Source organism: Pyrus communis, chromosome 11 (genome assembly GCF_041283825.1).
Source record: "Pyrus communis isolate YQ-2024b chromosome 11, ASM4128382v1, whole genome shotgun sequence".
NCBI classification, from domain to species: Eukaryota; Viridiplantae; Streptophyta; class Magnoliopsida; order Rosales; family Rosaceae; genus Pyrus; species Pyrus communis.
In genome coordinates this window covers 21,739,677-21,762,309 of record NC_142575.1, presented here as the reverse complement: position 1 = coordinate 21,762,309, position 22,633 = coordinate 21,739,677, and the positions used below count along the sequence as shown (strand labels likewise).

General features: G+C 36.3%; 2 protein-coding genes across 4 annotated transcripts; both read left to right on the top strand.

The window, feature by feature from the left end:
- The first annotated feature begins 1,964 nt into the window (after nt 1–1,964).
- Nucleotides 1,965–5,322, top strand: LOC137743422 (DNA-directed RNA polymerases II and V subunit 8A). Its single transcript, XM_068483310.2, has 4 exons — nt 1,965–2,203; nt 2,311–2,468; nt 4,643–4,734; nt 5,000–5,322. Exons 1-4 carry the CDS (start codon nt 2,131–2,133, stop codon nt 5,109–5,111), a joined length of 435 nt encoding a protein of 144 aa, XP_068339411.1. The 5' UTR covers nt 1,965–2,130; the 3' UTR covers nt 5,112–5,322.
- Nucleotides 5,323–12,230: 6,908 nt separating this feature from the next.
- Nucleotides 12,231–16,324, top strand: LOC137742295 (uncharacterized). Of its 3 annotated transcripts, XM_088680378.1 has the most exons (4): nt 12,266–12,396; nt 14,788–14,889; nt 14,989–15,132; nt 15,254–16,324. In XM_088680378.1, exons 2-4 carry the CDS (start codon nt 14,849–14,851, stop codon nt 16,014–16,016), a joined length of 948 nt encoding a protein of 315 aa, XP_088536504.1. In that variant the 5' UTR covers nt 12,266–12,396; nt 14,788–14,848; the 3' UTR covers nt 16,017–16,324. The 3 variants fall into 3 exon arrangements, with proteins under 3 accessions (XP_068338227.1, XP_088536504.1, XP_088536505.1); XM_088680379.1 differs by lacking the exon at nt 14,989–15,132; XM_068482126.2 differs by lacking the exons at nt 14,788–14,889; nt 14,989–15,132 and having other exon boundaries at nt 12,231–12,396.
- The last annotated feature ends 6,309 nt before the right edge of the window (nt 16,325–22,633 follow it).

The window sequence follows — 22,633 nt, the reverse complement described above, 5'->3', positions numbered from 1 at the left end:
CCTTGAACTTGTGAAGTGAAGACGTTGAAGATGTATCAACAAATGTTTGCTTCGTTGGTCGTTGTAGGATCAATTTATTTCCATATGTAAATACAAGTCCTTTTTGTAAGCAATTTGAGAGATTCAAATCTTGCTTGCCTAATAAGACCATGAATTTTGTGGCTTCATTAGAATAGAAGTGTAAATCTTTAATGTTCTTGAGACATCAATAAATAAACTTTATTTCATTCTAAAACTCATATGTTGGTATTATTCTTCATGAAAAATGCAATATCTGATTCAATGTATTGTGCTAAATAGATTAAGACACATACTTTACTAAAATATGGTACTTCTAGAGCAAGTATCCCTTAATCATTGCCCTCAAGAGCATGAATGATCTCTCTGTGGCAGGAATGGTGATGGCGTCACTCTATTACACGCACCTCTTATCCCTGCTCTCCTTCTTCATCTTCCTCTTCCTCTTCCTCTTCTCTAACCCTTCATTCTCTCCTTCATCCGTCCTCACCAACTCCCAATTCGAAGGCTTCGACGACGACGCCAACAAAATCGACGATGCTGGCGACGACGACTCCTCACTCCTTTCCCCACGCGCACCCGTCCTTCCCTCACCGCCACCTCCCAACCCGACCCAACTCCATCCATTGATCCCTCCCTGCCCGACCCGAATCCTAACTCCATTCCCGATTCGGACTCTCCATCTACCGAGTTCAAAGACTTACCCTTCCAAATCCAGTAGAAATCGCCCCTCGATACCCCTGCAATTATTGAAAATGCTACTCCCTCTGATTCCGATCCTAAACCCTCTGCCGACCCCAAACCCCCTCGGTGCCGAGATCGCATGTGGAGACGGGCGTGATTTTCAAGAACTTCAGTCTTTTGGGCGTTGGACGGTGGCGATGGCAACAATTCACCCTTGCTGTTAAACGAAGGGCATAACATGTTAAAGTTCTACATGAGTGGGCGGAGATGCTGCTAGAGGCTTCTGGTGACGATGGAGCTCAAAAGCTGCCATGATTTGATCTTCGCCATTTTCAACTCGGTAGTCCCCACTAGGGACGAGATCCGAAAACCCAGAATGTTTTTAAAAAAAATTATTAATTTTTTAAATATTCACGTGGGATGGATTGACACATGGTGTCCAATCATTGTTTATGTGGGCGCCACGTTATTAATAAACGGATGTTCTGACAAAAAACTTAACAAATGTATGAAAATGTATCAAAATTATGACTTTAGGTACCAAACTAAGTTGAAAAAAAAACTTGATGTATAAAAAGTTGAAAACCAAAAAATTTTAGAGTAGTAAACTGAGAGTTACCTTATTTTAAAAGTTTAGAAAAAAAAATAGATTTTTTAGCCATGTGGCCTAAATTAGTTTATTAATTTTTTTAATGTACACGTGGATGCACAGTCCAAGTGGGAGCCATGTCACATGTCAATCTAACGATAATATAAGTCTATTAAAAAAAAAACGTAAGTTTAAGTATGAGAGTACGATGAAAAAACTTGATATATAAAAGTTTGAAAACCACAATACTTTAAGGTAATAAATTGAGAATTACTTTTACTGTAAGTTTGGATGAGATAGATAAACTTGGAATTTTAACAAAAATCAGAATTTATGAATTAACATGCACTAATTTCCTTATTTGGATTTATAAATATAGAAATTAAAATTTTTGGGTGGAAAAAAAAAAACTTGAAATTTGGGACTTTCAATGCTCAAGTTTAAATTCCATGTAATAAGTATTATTTTCTAATTTTTATAAGTGAGAGTTTAAAAATAATAAATTATGTATTCAAACTTTATTGTTCTTTTATGTTAACCAAATAAAAAATTCACAAATCCTAAAAAATAAAATTATATCATTTTAATTTTCGTTATTTTAAAATTATTTAGTAAATTTAATTTTACGTTTAGAATTTTTTGGGATATCAGGACCGTTCAACGGATCAAGGTAGGAGATGGTAGCTCCCGTTGCGGTCCGCATATTCTTCATTCCAACTCTCTCAGCGACTCACTTTATAAGCCAGTCTCCAGCAAGCTAGCAAGCTCCGTAGTCGACCCACTACTCGAAACACCATCGTTCTGTAGCGAAACAGCACCCGGCGTTCAGATCGGCAAGGATGGTTGATCGTTTGTTCGAGGACATATTTCAGATTCTGCGATTGAACCCAGATGGCAAAAAGTTCGATAAAGGTAATCCCATCCATCTTTTCGAATTCCTTATTCCAAATTACATAAACCCTTTTCAAGAAATCTTTAATTTTTTGTTAATTTTTTGCTGATATTTTGCGCTTTGAAAGTTACTCGAGTAGAAGCAAAGAGTGAGACTTGCGAGATGTTCATGCACCTGGATGTGAATTCAGAGGTGTATCCGATGAGAGAAGGTGAGAAATTCTCAATGGCTTTAACTTCCACAATCAATTTGGATGGAACTCCTGATACTGGCTATTTCACTCAGGTAAAATTTAAAGCTTCTACTTACTCGAACTTCTGTTTTTCACTTTGTTGCTTAGATATTGATGGTTTCCTTTTTGTTTTTTTTACTGTATCTGTAATTCTGTATTGGAAAAATGTGACATGTATCAAAGCATGTGCCAGTGTATAGTGAAAGTAAGTGAATTTACAACTTGGGTTATTAACTTGAGAGTTATCAGTGATTTTAACACAAATGGCAGAACTGGGTTTTCTGGAACCCTTAACTTTTTTCTTGGAATTTCATTTTGTGGTTTATTTAGGATTATAAATTAGATACTACATATATAAAATATATTTTCAATTGGGTTTTTTGGGGTCCCTAGCAGTTTCTATGAGTCATGGGTATCTTGCCTTTGATTTCATGGTTAGTCTATTAGGCGGTTTCTGAAGGGGGAGTCCTGATCCTTTTGACGTTTTGAGAAATGCCGAAGTCTTTGTAATAAGTAATTAGTAATTAACAAAGGCCACTTGGAAGTTGAACGTAAGTTGTTTATAAAAACGAAGGTTAGAATTTAAGTTAGTTATGCACATGTTGCACTGTATATCATTTGTGCCAGATGTTCTATTGTCTTATGAGTTTGCAGAAAATACGATTCGCTTAGGCACTTTTGGCTGATGGTGATGATATTACCTAGCTAGTAAGTTTTGTGTTATTGTAAATCAGAGTGGTATCTGTTCATTAGTCACATTTTATCACCAAAGCCCCACATGGTCCATGACACCCTGAGGTTTTGGTTACACATTTCTTGTCGGCTCAGTTTGTTAAACTGGTCCTTGTCTATCCCTTCGTGTACCTCTGGAATGAAGCAAATTTCTCTTGAATAACTTGAACAGGAACTTGAAGCCTGAATTACATTGATAGTGATGCATGGTTTTGATTGGACCTTCACATGAAGTACGGATTTAAGCTTTTTGTGACCTGTGATGGGGTTGAACTTCTGAAATTTGTATAAGCTTGTAATAAACTGACTGGCATGTTTGATTTTATGGGGTTTTTTTTTTTACTTTTAATGTTTCCGTTCCTCACTTCTGGTCTGACTTAAGCCAAACACATGGGGCAACACGACATGCGAGCATGTGTGTTCACTAGGCCCAATACGTGAATAGTTATCTATGATACAGTGATAGAATTGGAGCATCCAAGTCAAATTGATTGGCTGCAGATGTGGGGGCCCATGACCTTATATTATATGGAAACACTTTTGTTTTACTGATACGGGATAATTCAAAGCAAGTTACATTTGCGGTTACAACTTTTGGTTTTTGCAATGGCATTTTCGCTGTATAGATACTTGCCTAGAGTCAGTCCACTAGCCACTCTCTACTATGATCCAAAGTACAAATCATTAGTATCTTCGGTTTTTCAAACACGAAGTGTTTTTCCCTTGATGTGCCAACTAAAAAGAGTTGAGGAATGAAATAGAGATGGAAGTATGCTTTCCTTTCTTTTGATATACCTTGAATTTCAATGGGGTTCATATTTTAAGAAGGCCTTTTGTGTGGGATGTTTATGAGAAGTCTGTTCGATGTTTTTATTGGCGTGGTTTGAGTATAATATAGTTTAATAGCACATCCAGTCTTTCCATGGTTCCTCCTAAGTACTGTTTTCAGATGGATGGAAATATAGATTACTGCAGTGATTGACACCCCTTTTTGCTAGGGGAAAATTCTCAGTGAATGGATTGGTTTGTTACAGATTGCCACCACATCTTATGTAGGTGGGTTTTTACTTATAGGTCATTGGAACCTTAAAAGTTACAGATTGCCGCCACATCTTGAGATTGTTATTTATTGGAAAGCTTTTATTCTTTCTTAAATTTTATTTTTGTGCTTTTAGGTTTATATACTTCTTGCCTTCAAATAAAATTATTCTTGAACTCAAAAAAAAAAAAATGGCGGGGCTCCTGTCACTTAAAGTTGGTGATAGTATCTGCTTGGATTTGATTATATTATGAGGTGTATATATGATAGCTTTGAAGGTCACATCTTTAACAATAATGAATCGACAACGAGAAGAAAGTAGATGATTCCTAAGGATGACTGTGTTCTATGCTTTTCTTGATCTTTGTTCTCAGTTGTAGCTGTATCTGCAGTTCAGTTTTACGAAATTATTTAGCCAGATTATGCCTAACCAAAAAAGTTTTACCTTTTCTGCAGGGCAATCGCAAGACATTGGCTGACGAATATGAGTATGTCATGCAAGGGAAGCTTTTTAAGATTTCAGAGGGTTCTAAACGTGATCCAAAAGCGTAAGTATTAAAAATAAATCACTTCTTAGGATCTAACAGTGGTGCTATTTATTTATTTGTCCGTGACTAAGACAATGAAAAGATAAACCGTTGGCATAAGGAATTGGTATACCACTATAAGGTCACTTGAAATTGATAAAGTCCGCTTACAAGGCATTATATCTCCTACAACTATGATGCCAATCCTACGACAATCAATTGCTCCAATAGTTTATATCATATAATCGAGAACCTTTTTTTATTGGGTTTTGTCTTTTGGCTTCAGGGAGGTAAATGCTTCATTTGGTGGGCTTTTGATGATGCTGAAGGGGGAAGCCTCACAATTCAAGAACTTTGAACTTGACCAGAGGATGTTTCTCCTCATAAGGAAGCTATGAAACACTATGATCGTAGCCAAACTATAACTACTGTGTGGCTTACGCTCTGTAAACTTTTGCTAAACCTTTGATGTTTGGGATTAAGTCTGGACTGAGTATAGGTTTCTACGTGAACCGGTTGTTACTGCGTAAATTCCAAGTGGTTGTATGTAGACGTGAAATGCTATGACATTGGACAGTTTATGTTATCAAAATTAACTTCTTGGTGCAATCTTCTACCCCACTCCCACATTTTTCTCATGAAATGGATAGTATTAAAGATTGTAGTTCGGTAATAACAGGTGTTCCAAATGACACTATTTTCTTGTACTCGGCCTGTTTCTGAACATAGTAGAAAGGTCCAAGCAAAATGAGAGCTAGGTAAATAACAATAGATAAAGTAAAAAGGTCCAAGCAAAATGAGAGCCGCGACCCAAAATACAGCGGAAGGCTCATATAAGCTTAGGTCTAAAGGTTGAAAAAACAAACAACAGAAAATCCTAATCTCAAGCAACATAAACCAGATCGCCGCGGCCGTCACATCCTCATAACAAACTCCGAACTGAAAAAGTAGATATCAGATCCAAGTCCCCTTCACGAATCCCTGCAAATATATACAAACAATGTATCTTATGGGTAGAACGTGAGGCTAAGGGGATATGTAAAATATCCTTACTGTGGCAAAGGCCACATAACACTAGGCCTCGATAGGGATATATCCTGTAGGTTGGGGAGGGGAAGTGAAGGAGGGAAGTGGATCTGATATCCATTTTCTGATCAGAGCTCATCGATCCGAGCACCTGGTGGGTTGGGGATGGAATATCACAGCTAAGCAAGAGGGAGAAAGGAAAATTAAAAGACATAAAGCAATAAAAGCAGGCGATAAACATCGGATAACGGGTATGAAGCTCCAGATAATTGAGACTTGGCTCAAGGAAAACTAAGATTAAACTCAGAGGAGAACTAAGAATCAAAAAGGAAGGGAGAAAACTAGAAAAGGGGAAGGAAAATGAGGAGGGATGCAGGGAGGGGAAAGAAGCATAGGAGATGAGTGGGGAGGAAAAGGGGGAGAGGGCAAAGGAGAGAGAAACTGAGAAAAACTTAGGGGAGACAGAGAAGAGATAGGAAAGGAAGGAAGGAAGGAAGGAAGGAATGAGTGGTGGATGCCTCCGCACCCAAGCCAAAGGCTACGGTCGGCGCCAAAAGTTTCCTAGGTTTGTGTTTCACAAAGAGAGAATTTGACAGTGAGCAAACAAAAGGCAATTAAAGCGTTTATTTGTTGTTTCTTGTAAATTTAAAAAAATAAGACACCCTTTCAAAGTCAACTCAAAAGAAGAGCCCTTATTATCCGACTGAAGCCAACCACTGAACCTCCAAAAACAGGACTGGGTACTCCTGTCTTCTCTTCCCAATGGGAGGAATCACCCTAATAGGAGCATCTGTAGCGACAACAGTAATGGGGAAAATAGAGGCAAAAGGAGCCCCGATAGAGAAGGTGAAACCTTCCAAACAATGAAAAAAATCAGTCATTGGGGATAACTTCGAAGCTTATCGGGCCTCCTCTTGTAAGCTAGCTCTATTCGATCGATCACTGAGTAGATTTCATATTATATATTTTACCTTATTCTTAGTATGCTTTGGTAATTATTTTGGTAGAATTTTGATACTTTGCTTTATATTTTTTTATATTTTTAATATAGGACATTCGACTTCCTCTGAAGCAAAATATTACCAAAAGGAGAAATTTTAGAGTAATTCAAATTGGAGGACATTCGTGAGTTCCTTAGCTTGTTTGTGTCAAAATTTTGGTTTTTTCTACCAAATGGTTATTTTCTGGCGATGAAATAGAGAAGTAGTGCACAGTGTTAGAAAGTGACATTTTTGGGCTTAATTGCGATTTTTAGAGCTCAAGATGACCTTTGTTGGGTTGGTGGCCTTCTGGAGAAATGTTCAGAAGCTTTAAATTTAGCTATCATGGGTTGGATTTGGTGCAGATATGGCTCCAAAACGGGCTGGACAGTTTCTGGGTGAATTTTACTAGTCAAGTTAGGATCATGTTTCTTAATTTATTTGGTTTCCTAGTCTTATTCTAAGACTTTTTTTTTCTAGGAGGATTTAATTATAGCAGTATAAATAAGCCATTGTGGCAGACCCTAGTTCTCCTTCTTCTCTATGCGATATTTGAGAGAGGAATTTGGTGAAGGCTTTGAGATTTTTAGACTTTTACATTTAAGGTGTTTTCGATCTTTTTCTTTTTCAATAAAATTTCTTTTGATTTTAATTATGAATATGCGTAATTAATCTCTTTTGCTAGGGTGAGGCCATGAGCCTTAGTAAGAATGTGTAGTTTCTTTTCAATTTGCTTATAATATTATGCATGTAGGTTTTGAATTATTAATTACCGGTTTAAACTATCCAAGTGTCTTGATGATTCGCGACCATTAGGATTTTAGAAAAATAATTTGATGCAATTTTGGTCGGCGGTTGGTCCCTGAAATTGACGAAGGCTTCTTGTGGTTAATATGTGCAAATTCACTTAGGATGAATACCACGTCTTAAGGGTTGCATGGTTTTTCAGAGGGTTTTCACAAAAACTTAATGAGTCATGCATGTTTATATTTGTTCTAAATACCACAGACGGATTGCATGTTTGATATATGCTTTATGTGAGGGGGTCCAAGTAGACATAAATTAGGAAAATCTAACCTTCAAAATATGCATGTATAGGTCATAAGTAATTGGGAGAATTATGTATGATTGTTAAGGTGACCACAGAACCCTAGTGCTTTTGATTTCTTAAAAACTAGTTCTTTCTCCTTCTTTTAATATTGCAGATTTTTCTAATCCTTAAAATTAAAGTTGTTTTTATTGAATTAGATCATAAAATCAATCTTCCCAAAAGTTTTCTTTTAAATAATTAATTGATATTTGGTTTAGTACGAATTATTTAATAATCCCTATAGAGAACAACCTTACTAGAACCATCTATACTACAATATCCTTGTTACTCTTGCAAGTATTATAGGTGTTTTTAATCCTTTTGTGCGTGTGGTAAAAGTTCTATCAGGAAGGAAAACCTAAAATGGATATCATAAAAAATAGCTATGAAAACTTGTTTTGCCTTGCAAATATTTGAGTATCATGAAGAAGATATTCTTCCCTCTCATCGAAAATATATTATATAGGATGTCTCACTCATCACGTGACACTTGAAAGTTGCCCCTCAAGAGTTTCTTCTACTTTACCTTGAATAAGTGATAAATTAGGTTCGCTAGTTAATTTATTAGATATGGCTCGACAAAATTACTTAAAAAACCGTTAGATAATTAATTCAGAAGCTGTTTGATAACCATTTAATTCTTTTCCATTTCGATAACTAGAACTAAATGGCCAAAACTTGAAAACCCAAAATAGTAAGTTTCAGTTTTTGGTTTTTTTTAAAAAAAAACTAAAATCTCAAAGTAGTTACCAAACAAATTTTAAGGTTTTAAAAAGGTGAAAATAAAAAACTAAATACTGAAAACGAAATGGTTATCAAACGGCTCCTAACTAATGTGGCATTATGTACCATTATATGATAAGGCTAGAATTCACAACAGATTATTTTTTATCTCCGCTTGCCTTCCAAGTTCCAACTAACATGAGGATGTTGAAAACTCTTATGTTTATACATTTCTAATCACCCGTCTTTGTCCAATAGTCAACTCTCTGGACTTTTGACGCTCAATATGCTCATAAACAGGACCAGTCTCAGAACTGCAGAAGAATATATAATTAACCACCTATTGTTGCTTAGTCATTCTCATAACATTCAACTTATCTGCATTACAAGAAATTGATCTTAGCCATAACCAGCTATCAGGTAAGCACATGTCAACAAACTTTTGGTGATTGAATACCATGTTTAACAATTGAATATCCAGTTAAGTGAAGAGACTAAACATAAGTATTTATTCATATCTTTGTCCGTATCATATATATATATTCAACAGGCATACCTAGAAAAATCAGGAAGTTAACCATGCTGGAGGAGATAGGTAGCATAACAAGAGAGATTGGGAACTTAGAGCTAATTGGGAGTTGCTATGCTGTGAAAAAAAAAAAATGATGTTTTCAGAAGCAGAGGTAGAGCTGCTTCTGCTTTCTATTGTTTTGGGCCCATGATTTTGACAAAAAAACACTTTTTTTATTTTTTAATTTACCAAAACACAATTTTGGCCCCAGCTTTATTAAAAGCTATTTTTCAAATAATTTCAGCAATGTCAAACTAGCACTTAACCCTGTAGGTGATATCCCTTGACTATAATCATTTTGAAGGTATGACTCGTTCATACGCATATGATAGGATTGTAATAAGTGATTAGCTTAATCACTTAATTGGGGATTAAATTAGGTTTTAATATTTGGTTAGTTAAGGTTATTAAGAATTGTTAGCTGGCAAGAAATGTATGCTTGAATTGTATAAGTGCTCTTTTTGTTAGTGGGAAGGCAACGGTCATTTCAATAAAAAAGATACTACAAAATTGGGAGCTCAGCTCCATTTTCTTCTTCCTTCCTTTCATCCTTCACCTCTGATCTTGCTGCTAGTCAAGGTTGAATTAGAAATTGAACTTAGTTCCTATCATTGATATCATCCTTTGATTCTTGGCTTCCCTTCTTGTATGCCCCGCCACACCACCACGACTCACTTCACAGCCATGGACGATAGTCCTGCTGCACTGGAATCTTCCATATAACAGGTCAATTTTAAAAGGGGGAGAAGTTCCTCATTGGAGCTGGTTCCTCCACCAGATGATTCAAATCCATATGGTACTGGTCATCTGCCTCTTGATACTCGTGACATGGCCCCAGTCAAGCACCCAGTTCGTTAGATCAATGACCTTGGAGTTCAACCAAACCGTCATCAGTGGCAACACAAAGTAGATTTCCCTCATTTCGTGGATGGTGATGATCACGTGGCATGGATATATAAAGCGGAGTAGTACTTCTCATATTATGGCACACCTGATCACCAAAAAGTGCTCACGGTTTCTTTTCATATGGAGCATGAAGCCTAGTAGTGGTTTCGATGGCATGATTGTATAGCACACCTCGTTGGGAAGATTTCACCAAAGCCTTCTACCAGGAGTTTGGGCCTTTTATGTTTGAAGATAGCATTGAGACTTTGTTTAAGCTACGCCAAACAAGTACATTAAAAGATTATATTATGGAGTTTTAGCGATTAGCCAATAGATCCTCTGGTGTTGGACCAATTTTACTTAAAAGCTATTTTTTGGATGGTTTTAGAGCATGAGTTGAAGTACGATATGAAATTATTGCAACCCTCTACTGTACTTGATGCTATAGTTATGATGTGCAAGTAGACGTTAAGCTTAGAGAGCTCAAATTTGGTTCCTCTTATTAAGGCCAAAATGTTAAATCTACCTCTACTTTTTAGTCCAATTTCCAAAACACCAAAGTTAAAACTAATACTCCACCTGTGAAAAAGTTGTCTCCTGATGAAGTATAAAGAAAAAGGGAGAAATGTGAGTGTTGGTTCTATGATGAAAAATGGGTGAGAGAACAAAAAGGCCACCATAAACAGTTGTTAATGATGGATGTAGTAGAGGTGGAAGAGGAGATTGTTGTGGATGAAGATGAAATGCTCCCTGAGTTGCACAACATGGAATTAAGTGAATATGCTTTTTATAGAACTACAATTAATCAAGATGAAGATGAAATGCTCCCTGAATTGCACAACATGAAAATGAAATAATTATTCTCCTAACTTATCGAGGTTGACTCACGCCCACACTCCCCTCAAATTGGCGCATATCCCCTAAGCCTAACTTGTCGAGTGAGTCATAAAACTTGCTAGTAGAAACTACATATGTTAGAACATCATTGTTCTTCTGTCTTTACAAACGGAATGTCACCAACTTAACATCAAACTTCTCCTTTATGAAGTGTCTATCCACCTCCACATGTTTTGTCCTATCATGTTGCACCTGATTGTTAGATATCATCCGAGCTACTTGATTATCACAGTACAACATCATAGACCCTTTGGGTTTAAAGCCTATCTCATTAAGAAGAATATGAATCAACTTAAGTCCACAAATACCATGTGGCATTCCCTTGTATTCTGCTTCTGCTGACGGCCTTACCACCACACTCTGTCTCCTACTTCTCTAAGTCACTAGATTACTGACTATGAATGCACAATATCTTGACATAGACTGCCTATTAGTAATATTCCCAACCTAATTTGCATCAACATATCTTGTCACCTCCATGTGTCCATGTTTTCTATATATTAAACCATTTCCTGGAGCTCCCTTTAAATAGCTTAGGGTTTACTTTACTGCTGCCATGTGATCCTCACTCGGTTCATGCATAAATTGATTCACTACACTTACAGTATAAGCAATGTCTAGTCTAGTAAGTGACAAGTAAAGCAATCTTCACACTAACCTTTGATACCTCTACTTATTTGTTGGAACTTGGACTTGATAGACTACAAGGTGATGATTATGTACAATTAGAGTATTTGCAGGTTTACGCGCCAGTATGCTAGTTTTAGACAACAAGTCCAAGACATACTCACGTTGTGACAAGTATGTCCATTCTCAAGATGTAACAACCTCAATGGATCGGTACCGGAGGAGTGTGAGAGGGGTTGTCTCTTGGGATGATACTTGAGCAAGTGGCAGCAGGCCCATTTGGGCAAGTGACAGCGCCATTTGGGCATGTGGCGACAACAGGAGGTCCATTTGGGCAGGTGTCACCAACATGATACAGCCCAGCATCGGCATGCAGCCCCATGACCTTCTTCTCGATGTTGCGGCTTGAGTTGTAAGGTGAAGTTTGTGGCTGTGCATTAGGTTTGGATGTGATGGGTGAAGGGGGTGATGGTGACCATTACTTGGTGGAAGCCATGCTTCTATAACCTTCTATTGATGTTGGAGACAAAGTCTATTTAATTTAACAGAAAATTAACTACGACTTAACGGATACGACATTTTCAATAGGTTGAGTACTTTATTTGAAATGTTTAAAAACGTTAAAACTAATTTAGAATGATACTAAAAGATTTGAAGGTTTTAAGTATTTAATCCTTAATAATATTGTTTGTAATAAAAAAAATAAAAAAAATAAAAAGCCTTTCATATGGAAAATTTGTGAGCTTGTTTGGTATACATAGAGACGGGCTCTCATTTCTCGTACTATAGAGACGAAACTAAGAGACAGACAGAAAACATCACGTGTGGTGTAACCAGACGACGACGAATACAATCTTACGAACGAGGAACATGTTCTACAGAGGGTAACTCCACTTTCCCTTCCCTTCCTTGTAATCCTATATTCCAATTTCTTCCTTTTCTTCTTCTATTACTATTACAATGATTCCTCATCTTTTCATTTTTTAGGTTATTTAAATTCCTGTAAGTGTTCTTTTCCCTAATAATTTCTACCGATGGCCTTTGTTAGTCGATTTCCTTCTGTTGTTCTTGTTAATTGTGGGTTAGTATAAACTAGATGACGCCCAGAATAATAAGTTCATTTTTTCTCGAAATTTTATGGATTATTTGGGGTTGAACAACATAAATGATATGATTAGAACTAAATTAGTTTTTTAATTTAATGTTCTGGGATTGTTTTTTTGCCTCCGTATGCTCGATTTCGAAGAAAATTCAACAAATTTAGGGTCTATAGCTAGTGATCGATGATATCAGAACCCTTACATCAATAAAATGCTTGCTGGTAATTTGTAATTAGCAAACGTTGTTTTTATTGCAGGACTAACGATTTTTTTCTGTTTTCTATTTGGGCCTGAGGGGAACTTTTTCTATTTGAGCAACTACTGATTATTTCCCTTGTTTTGAAATTGATAAGCGCTTTAAGGCGGAACGTAGGATGTGAAAGTATGTCATCAAAACCCTTAAGTTAGTCGCAACTGAAATAATTTCGAGGGTTTGTTTAAGACCTGAATAAAATGTTTGACCTAATTAATACAGTAAGAGAGTACCTGGTGCTGAAACCAGGTAGAGAGTACCTATTATGATTTAAATCTATGGTGGTTGTCCAGGGTAATGGGAGAAAACAATTTAAAATTCTGAGATTCAATGTGGAATACAAAAATGTATTTACAAGTTCCCGGCTGTTTTGTTAGGAAATATCCTATTTTTTCTATTTTCCAGCAACCAGATATGGTTTTTCCATGGAAAATTTATCTTTAGTTTATAATTTTACACCTAAGTTGTTTCCCCACTCCTAAAATTTATAAGTTAGTAGCACAAGGTCCTCAGACCCAAAGGGTGTGTTTCAAACTCTGGACCTATCGCACCTAAGGGAAGCTTCAACTTGCATTTGTATCATGTTTTACCCGTACCATTTTAGGTTCATGTTGAATATGATGTTGAATACTAGTAAGAACTCTAACCCAACTTGTCTTATCAACCATTTAAGATGACCCAACATTAGCTTAACCTCTTCATTGATCATGTCATGTTTGGGTCAGTTTACATACCTCATTTCCAAGTTATGTTAGACCGTGGTGATTTTTTCCTGTCATTTTATGTTATCGAACATTTGTCAACCCTAATCCGGCTTCTCTTTTGTTAGTCGAGAGGAGTGACTTTACACTTACCTACCATGTATATTAGTGATGTCATGTTTGGGTTGGTCCACGACTCCACATATATTTCAAATTAAAAGCTGAAAACTAAGTGTCACATATAAATATCCAAACTTATTACTCATACATTCCTTATAAAATCAAAATCCACTTCATCCTGATACTAGAAAAATCATACAAAATTATTATTTTACAAGGAATAGTACAATGTATACTAAGAAATGGAAGATACGTAGGCAGTTTTGTTGTGTCAAAATTGGGTTATTTGTGGATAACGTTAACCCAACCTATTTTTCTCTTATGTTTTTAGGCAGCATTATTACGATTCTGTGTCAAGTAATGCTGAAGTGCAATTCTGTAGCTTCTTTTTGGCCTCGTCTTGTGTTACTGACTTTCAAACCACATGTATTTAAGATTAAGTGACATATTTCTGATACAAAGGTCCTTTACTTGACGCATATGCTTAGAAAAAACTTGGAAGACTTGATCCCGTATCAATAAATGAAGGAAAAAAAAAAAAAATATATTCATAATACTAGTTAGCAAGTTATTTTCGTGTTTCCTACTAACTCAACCTGTTTATTATGCATGTTAGTAGATTGTAGCATTTATGGGTTTCTATTAAGGTAATACGAACTTTAACTTCTTTTCAATAAAAAATGAAAATCGAATCAAGTAATACTAACTGTAACCCAATAAGTTAGTCTTGAGTTCACATTGTATTACTTTCCACCTCTTATCCCACCATGTCTCTAACTCAGGAATGCTTTACCACCGTAATAAAAAGTAAAAGGGGCATTCGTAGGTTTACATTTGTCCTGGTGCATCACATTGGGAAAGGAATTAGTGCACAACCACTGCTTGTTAATCTACTTTGGTATATAGCTAGGTGAGGCTGTTTCGTGGGCTGAGGAATTTGTGAAGGCAGAGCATTATATTGTGGTTATTGTCCGACAACCTATAATACACATAGTATGGAAATTTGATATTCAGGAATGGTGTTGATGTTTGCATCTTTATTTATTTATGGTATCCCTATAATAGCACATGTTTTCTTGTTTCTAAACAACTGATGTATAGGAAGAAACACAAGGAGAGATGCAATGTAGAGAATTGATTCTCACACACCCACAGAAAGAACATGAAAGTGCTCCGAGAATTTATTACTGAGTATTCTAAACAGTACATAATGGATTCCAAATCTTGAAGTCTATATTAATGCAAATACTATTGTTTTAGGTTCTATTCCAAGTCTAACTTGTTTATTTTGTGATATAAAAGCTGTGGTTTAATGAAAGTGCATGAGAAATGTTTTTCTAGAAAGAAGAAAAACTACCCAACTACTAGGAGATATTGGTGCACTTTTTATTCTTCCTGCACCAAGATTCATCTTGTTTCAATCATAAATGGTTACAAAATGAAACGGTATAGGAAAATTGGAATGCTTATTAGTGTAGTTGTGTAATTAGTCATGATTCTTTATAATATGTGAGTTTTGATGAGTGTGCTTCTCCTCTGTTGCTTTTGTTGTCACTGGGGACTAAAGTAAATTTTCTGATGGCGGTGATGGCCGTGAAATGGGTTCAAAGCGTCAGCGGCTAGGCGAGCCAGGATCTTCATTCTATGGAACCTCCCCAGGCTCAAGTTATATGTACAATCCTACACCTTATGCATATGTTGGACAGCCTCCGCCTTTCCCTGTCGTCAAGCTCCGTGGTCTTCCATTTGATTGCACGGAAGTTGATGTTGCTGAGTTCTTCCATGGTCTTGATGTTGTTGATGTTCTTTTTGTCCACAAGAATAGCAAGTTCACTGGGGAAGCATTTTGTGTTTTGGGGTATCCTCTCCAGGTTGATTTTGCCCTTCAAAAGAATAGGCACAACATGGGCAGGAGATATGTTGAAGTGTTCAGAAGTAAAAGGCAGGAATATTACAAGGCAATAGCACAAGAAGTTTCTGATTCTCGTGGTGGTTCCCCTCGCAGAAATGCCCCAAGGGCCAAATCTTATGATGAAGGGAAGGACTCAGCGGAGCACACGGGGGTATTGCGGTTGAGGGGATTGCCATTTTCAGTTGGCAAGGATGATATAATGGATTTCTTTAAGGACTATGTGTTGTCTGAGAACTCAATTCATTTTACAATGAATTCGGAAGGGAGGCCCACTGGGGAAGGGTTTGTGGAGTTTGCTAGTGCGGAAGACTCCAAGGCAGCTATGGCCAAGGATAGGATGACTCTTGGAAGTCGATACATAGAGTTGTTCCCCTCCACGCATGATGAGTTGGATGAAGCAATATCAAGAGGACGGTGATTCCTTGTAGCTTGGCCATCAATTGCTATTGTGTACTAGCCATAATCTTTTACGTTGTTGCTTCATATTTTGCTTGACGACTTTCAGTCAGATTTTCTAGTGGAGAAGTATGCTGTACGTATGGGTGAAGTTTTTTATATTTAGCTAGTTTTCTCTGCTGATTTAGGTTCTGTTGTCTTGCCTTGTGTATCTGCTACATGACATATGTTTCCCCTCTAATTTAGTCCTGTGCTACACTGATGCATGTTGGGTCAATATACGTTGTTCCCCGGGATTGATGATATCTAAGATCGAGTTCTGATCTAGAATTTAAGTTGGTTGGCTAAGAACTATTTCTCATACATTGCCTGTTATGTTCTGCTTCCTTGTTTATGTAGGCCCAGGGCAAGGGGTTTGTACTTCGTGTTTGTTCCCATCCCAGTTTTCGCAACGGAATCACGTTTCTTCTTGTACTGGGTTTGCTATATGTTGTCTTTCTCTGTTTACATTTGCATTTGGATTGTGGAGAATGGTAAGAGCAGTTTCATCTGTGTTGCTGAAAAATTGTTGTGATGGTTATATCATCTTCTTGTGTTGGAAATCTCATGGTATTAAAAATGCTGAAGTTGAAATGCTGCTGTTGCTTTTGGTTAATATTACATGTCGTTTGTTATTGAGAACCTCATGATTAAGGTGACTTCCATCCCGTATAATTACTATTTGTTGAAATATTTCACATCGGGTAGAGACAGGAGTTTAATAACCTAACTCAATTCCAACTAATACGAGGTCTTTTGTGATAAAATTATACACATGTGGTACTATGCGGATGGTAATTACAAGTTGGAGACAATATCGGTGTTGTTGGAAATGAGCATTTGACCCGTCTCTTTAATGATTTGACGCTATTACCTCCTTTAAGTTTGTTTACCGCATTCATATGCAACATTAATTGGTTGAACGATGCCCACTAAAACTACGAAATTGATACGAAAGAGAATATCTCGATCTCAGGGTGGCTGTCAGTGTGCTGAAATCCATTTCGTTTTAGGGAGACGGTGAAATTAGTTGACATGCGATTCTACTTTCGAATCCTCATTGTGTGCAAAACTAGCTCGTTTAGCAGCTTTTCCAACCTTTGCTTAATTCTTTCCAAAGTCAACCTCTGCGATTCTACTTTGGAATCCTCATTGTGTGCAAAACTAGCTCGTTTAGCAGCTTTTCCAACCTCTGCTTAATTCTTTCCAAAGTCAACCTCTCTCTCTCTCTCTCCATACACGGATTCACCCATGCAACTGTTGGATCAAACTAACCAGGTATGTTATGTTATTTTTTTTATTTTTTATTTTTTAACAAACGATATTATTTACACTAAGAGGAAGGGGGTGCGTTAAGTCTCACAATGGACTAGTAATAATATGGCTCAAACTCACATTTGGTGAGAATCGAACCTAAGACATTTCACTTACAAGTGAAGAGGAATACAACTAGACCGTAGTACTAAGTGGCACCATGTATGTTATGTTAAAATGTCAATTTGAATCATATATTCAAACAAGTATTTGCCGGGATTCTGAATTTGACTATCTAATGTATTACTTAATTAATCTGAGTGATAGTTTTTTATTACTACTTTAAGCTAGACTAAGGGAAGGGTTGGTGATTTGAGTGCGAAATACATTGATTTAAAGATGAAAACTTTAACCACCAACGCATTTACCACTTATAATCTGAAAATTAGTTTTACAACACAACCTTTGGTTGAATCATAGAACTATAATAAAATGTATGATCAACCAACATTTATCAAATTTGAAAAAGAGTCAGAAGAAATCGTTCAATCCTCTTATTTTTATTTCTCGAACTGAGAGATCCATGAATTGGGATCCTAATGCATATAGATACAAATGGTACAATGGGAACAAGAATTTACAAGAACATTTGGAACATTTCATTTCTAAGCAGAATAGTTGTTTTCATTTTATTGATAAGTCATGTCATGTAGGCTCGAGTCGAACATCCAATTGCTTCGATTTGAATTATCTGAAGGATGCCTTATATACATTATATTAAAAATATATATTATTATATAAAAAAAGATGGACAATCAAACCGATTTCTCGATCCAATAGTAGCCCAAAGAGGTGAGGTGAATAGGGTCTCATCGCAAATAACGAGAGATATGTAAAAAGTATGTCCGTTACGCTTATTCTTAATCCTAAATAGAATGTAACAACGTAAAAAGTAAACATAGAGCCTATTTAGATACGCTCAAAAAAAATCTCACTAGATTTACGGTGTAAAAAAAATACAATACCATGGGAACCTCCAAAAACAAACTTCACATGTTTAAATAGTAACATGGAACATGAAACTCCATTGGACCATGTTCATGCTTGCACACAACCAAATTAATCCCAAACAATTTTCTTGTATGCCATGACTTTGTCCAAGTATAATGGGACACGTGTACAAATATTGAATTACTGTATTTAGGATACCCTGAAAAGTACAGACATTGTCTTAAAAAAAAATTCTCAAAAAATAGGAAAAAACAAGAAGGGCATCCACCGTGCATGAATCAATCTCAGAAACCCTAATAAAAAAATCTTTGCTTGCAGACAAAACAGTGAGTGACTCATTTATCAACTTAGATAACTATGAAAAAAAAATAATTATTAATTTTGTAATGTTATACATATAATTGAACAGAATCTAAACTATTAACTGCTCCATGGGTACCTGCCCTTCTTGCCCAATGCCCAATGCCCAGTGCCCATATTATTCTTGATCTATTTGTATTATAATTTGTAATCCCTAGGGTCATAGGGTGCACAGGAAATTCTAACATAAAATGTTACGCAATGATTTTATTTATTTTTTATTTTTTTACAAAAATATTACTTTTATAATTTATTTGTACATCTTTCTAATGCAGATAGGACCCACATGCTTTGTCAGATTTTACCTCTATCAAAGAGATGATACAAATAATTGTACAATTAGGTGGTAAGTGTAGTATTACTATTTACGCTAAGGGAGTGAGGGAGTAAGCTAAGCCTCATAATGGGCTATCAATAATGTGGTTTAAATTTGCCTTTGCGAAAATCAAACTTAAGACATCTTACTTACAAGTAAAAAAGAGGGCCACTAAACTATAATACTAAGTTGGCTTAAAAATATTAACATCAATTACAATCAAACAAAATATTAATCTTGTTCAAAAATGGAGCCGAACATGAGCTTTGAAATATTTGGTATAAAGTCCGTGAGCAGGTTGTAGCCTTGTACATGTTTTCATGAGATAGCTCATGTTCGTCTCGTTCATTAAAACTTAACACATGTCTTCCTATTATGTTTATTTGTCCTTGCTTGATTAATTTTTCAACGTTCATTAAGTCGAGCCAAATTAGGTTCAATATTGGTTAAAAAATGAGATGAGTTGAGCCGAGTTAACCACAAGATCGGTCGATCCACAAACCAACTGAACTAAGCTTTTGCAATTAAACCATATGCAAAGAATTATGTAGCTTGGGTAATTCTCATTTTACTATTTTGAAGTATCGTGATTTTCAAACTTGTATAAATCAAGTTTCTTTCATCCCAATCTCATACTTAAAATAAGGATTGTGGGACACTTTCATACTTCTGTTAGACTTTCCGTCAGAACTTCCGTTAGCGTGTGACGTACGGCCCACGTGAATAATGGCTCGACGCCATGTGTCAATTTGGCCCCACGTGAATATTAAAATAAAAAAAAAAAAAAAAAAAAAAAACAAATTTAACCAGTCATTTTCATCTTTCTTTAATAGATGGACGATGACTGGCACTCTGCAACTACAACCCAACATAATCCATGGAGCTGACTAAAAGAAATGGTGTGTGTGGGACCATGATTTTTCAGGATTGGAGTAAGGCTGATCCTAATACAGTTACTTCAAAAGACCGGTCATGAACTTACCAGCTCAAAGCGGAGTTAGATCAGACGAGGCAATGTTGGCACCATCACCCAGTTCCGAGCAACATGAGAGTCTTAGCGACTCTGCTCACTATGCTTGTTCTGTAAGACATGCGATCTAATTTGGATATAGGCTTATTCAGATCCTTATAAGTCTTGGAGTTCCTACAATCTAGGAATTGGCGTGCGCCGCTAGTAATCACAACTCTTAAGATGGTGCAATATCTACTTCTAGATATCCACTAGGATTCTTTTGGCTTAGAATAAGGATTCTATCCTAAAAAGGTTTATCTCTCAATGACATAGATACACTCATCTAGGGTTCATCTATGATAACACAATCTTAATACTTGAATTCTCTTATACATTGCTTGAGTTTAAATGCAATTCACTAACTTGATAGTCGGAGAGCCATTGACCAGCACACCCCCTCCAATCTTAGGCTTGCTCAAAGTTATTCTGTGTTTTGCAGACAGTTGAGTTTGTGCATCACCACACTTAAGAGTAATAAATTAAGAATTATCCTGCTTTTTAAATCTCTCAGTTTTTCTCCCTTCTACCGCCTCTGTTTCTGGGCTTTGCTTCGGGCAGCGGGCAGCATTTGCCCGAATTATATCACAATTCTCAATCAATATAAAGCCCTACGAGCAACATATTTATTCATAAGTGATAGATCCCGCCTCTTCTCTTCCCTTCACCCCCCTCCATCATCTTTCTAGGGTTTTATTTAGGGCTTTTCAACTCTTACGGAAGTGGGTTTTCCCCCCTCCCACCTTATTCACTCCAATAATCCACTCATCTTCTGTGTTCCTTTCTTTGCATCTTGAAAATATTTCTGGGTTGATCTTGTTTTTGTGTCTTTTTTCTCTTTTGGGTCAGAAATTTTCTGAGTTGCAGACTCCATGTGTAGTGGAGTTTCCTCGAAGTGATAGGTAGTTGTAAGGTTTGATTGAAGACAAGGCTTTGTTTCCAAACGCGTGTTTGATCATTTTAGCTTTTTGACACTTTTTCCAGTCAAATTTTATTTGCTTTATAAAGCATCCAATATTTAGGGTATAGTTTTTCTCTCTACTAGTTAATTTTCCTTGTTTGGTAAAGTTTTTTTTTCGGAAAACTTCTCCCTTGCTTCTTGGCCATCTTCAAATTCTTCACCAATTCTTGTTTGCTCTCTTCAACCAATGACTCCAGCTGCAAGAACAAGATCAAAGACAAAAACAACAAGAGAGGCAAAAACAAAAACAACCCATTTCAAGAAGAAGCTTGTCCGGCCAAAGACTACTACTCATCAAGAATTTGCATCTCCGAAGACTTCGCCTTCGAATTCATCCTCCGTGGTCTGCAACGATGCTCCGAAGATTGAAGGCTGCATAGATGAGTTCGAGGCTGTTGATGATGTGTCTACTGCAAGCGCCTGCTCCACTCCGAAAGCTCAGAGATTCCGGATACCGGAGATTGTAACCTGTCCACCGGCGCCTAAGAAGAAGAGAGCTATTTCATCAAATTGCTTGTTTCGGAGATCTCCAATCGCCTTCTTCGCTCCGCCGGACTTGGAGCTCTTCTTCTGCTTTGCAAATGGCGGTATTTCAGTTTAAATCAAACTTTGAGTGACATTTCATGGAATATATACATAAATAATTTCCGTAGTTAAGAGATGGTTGTCATCTTTACCGTCAAATTAGTTTTAGTATAGTCTCATGGGATGAGATTTTGAGTTGGGAGAAAGCAAATTATTGGCCTTTGCTTTTTCTTTGCCAACTATCTAAGTTGGGTTTTCAAATTCTAGGGGTATACTAATCAGTAATTAAATTAGCTGGGACTGTCCAACTAATTGATTTTAGCCTTTTTTGCTTATTTTTAAAGGTATTGCTGACCTTCTGAGTTTGGTGAGTGAAATGTAATGGGTGGGTATGAAGTTTGAGTGTGGTTTGTTTAGTCAACGTAGTACGAGAAGCATAGGCACTTATTTTGTTGTGTGTAAACCCTTCTTAAGTTAATGAAGACAGAAAGTTTATATATGTAGCAAGTTTTTTTATACATTCGATATTTTATATTAAATTTATTTAAATTGTGAATAGCGTATTCAGTTTAACAAAGTAATATGTTTTAGCTAACTTAGTTAAATTGATGAACATATGATATATACAAATTATTATGAATGTGGAAAGGTTGTTTGTGGACAAAAAATTGTATCAGCATATTGCATCATGACGTAACTCTTTGAACGTTGGATTCCTACGCAGAGGATATAATTTTGGAGTGATAATTTCTTCACATTCAATTTGTGGGTACCTCTCAACCCCACTAACTAATCATATGGCACCACTATTTGTTGTCTAACAAGATTATTTAGTCTATATTAACGGCCAAATTGTAAACTGATATGGTCCACCATTCTGATGAAAAACTAGTGATCGAGTATCTATCTATTATTATATTTGAAGATCCTTTGTATGAATAAATTAACTTTTACCATAACAATATTGCTTGTTACTATATTCATTAATTTATTGGACACTCATGAGGACTAAGCGGTTTTATATATCGGATTAAGTTTTTAGAAATGATTTTTGACTTTAATGCTTGATAAAGAAAACAGTGATTCATATAATTTTTTTTTAAATTTTTTTAGTATACGGTGAAATAATGCTAAAAAATGAGAGAAGTATTGTCGTAAATGGAT

What these genes read in the sequence shown, in the direction of transcription:
- LOC137743422 (XM_068483310.2), top strand. Translation starts at nt 2,131, where the DNA reads ATGGTTGATCGTTTGTTCGAGGACATATTTCAGATTCTGCGATTGAAC. An exon ending in TGGCAAAAAGTTCGATAAAG is followed by an intron (nt 2,204 to 2,310) that starts GTAATCCCATCC and finishes GCGCTTTGAAAG; the next exon opens with TTACTCGAGTAGAAGCAAAG. An exon ending in TCTAAACGTGATCCAAAAGC is followed by an intron (nt 4,735 to 4,999) that starts GTAAGTATTAAA and finishes TTTTGGCTTCAG; the next exon opens with GGAGGTAAATGCTTCATTTG.
- LOC137742295 (XM_088680378.1), top strand. Translation starts at nt 14,849, where the DNA reads ATGAAAGTGCTCCGAGAATTTATTACTGAGTATTCTAAACA. An exon ending in ATTACTGAGTATTCTAAACA is followed by an intron (nt 14,890 to 14,988) that starts GTACATAATGGA and finishes GTGATATAAAAG; the next exon opens with CTGTGGTTTAATGAAAGTGC. An exon ending in AATGGTTACAAAATGAAACG is followed by an intron (nt 15,133 to 15,253) that starts GTATAGGAAAAT and finishes TGGGGACTAAAG; the next exon opens with TAAATTTTCTGATGGCGGTG.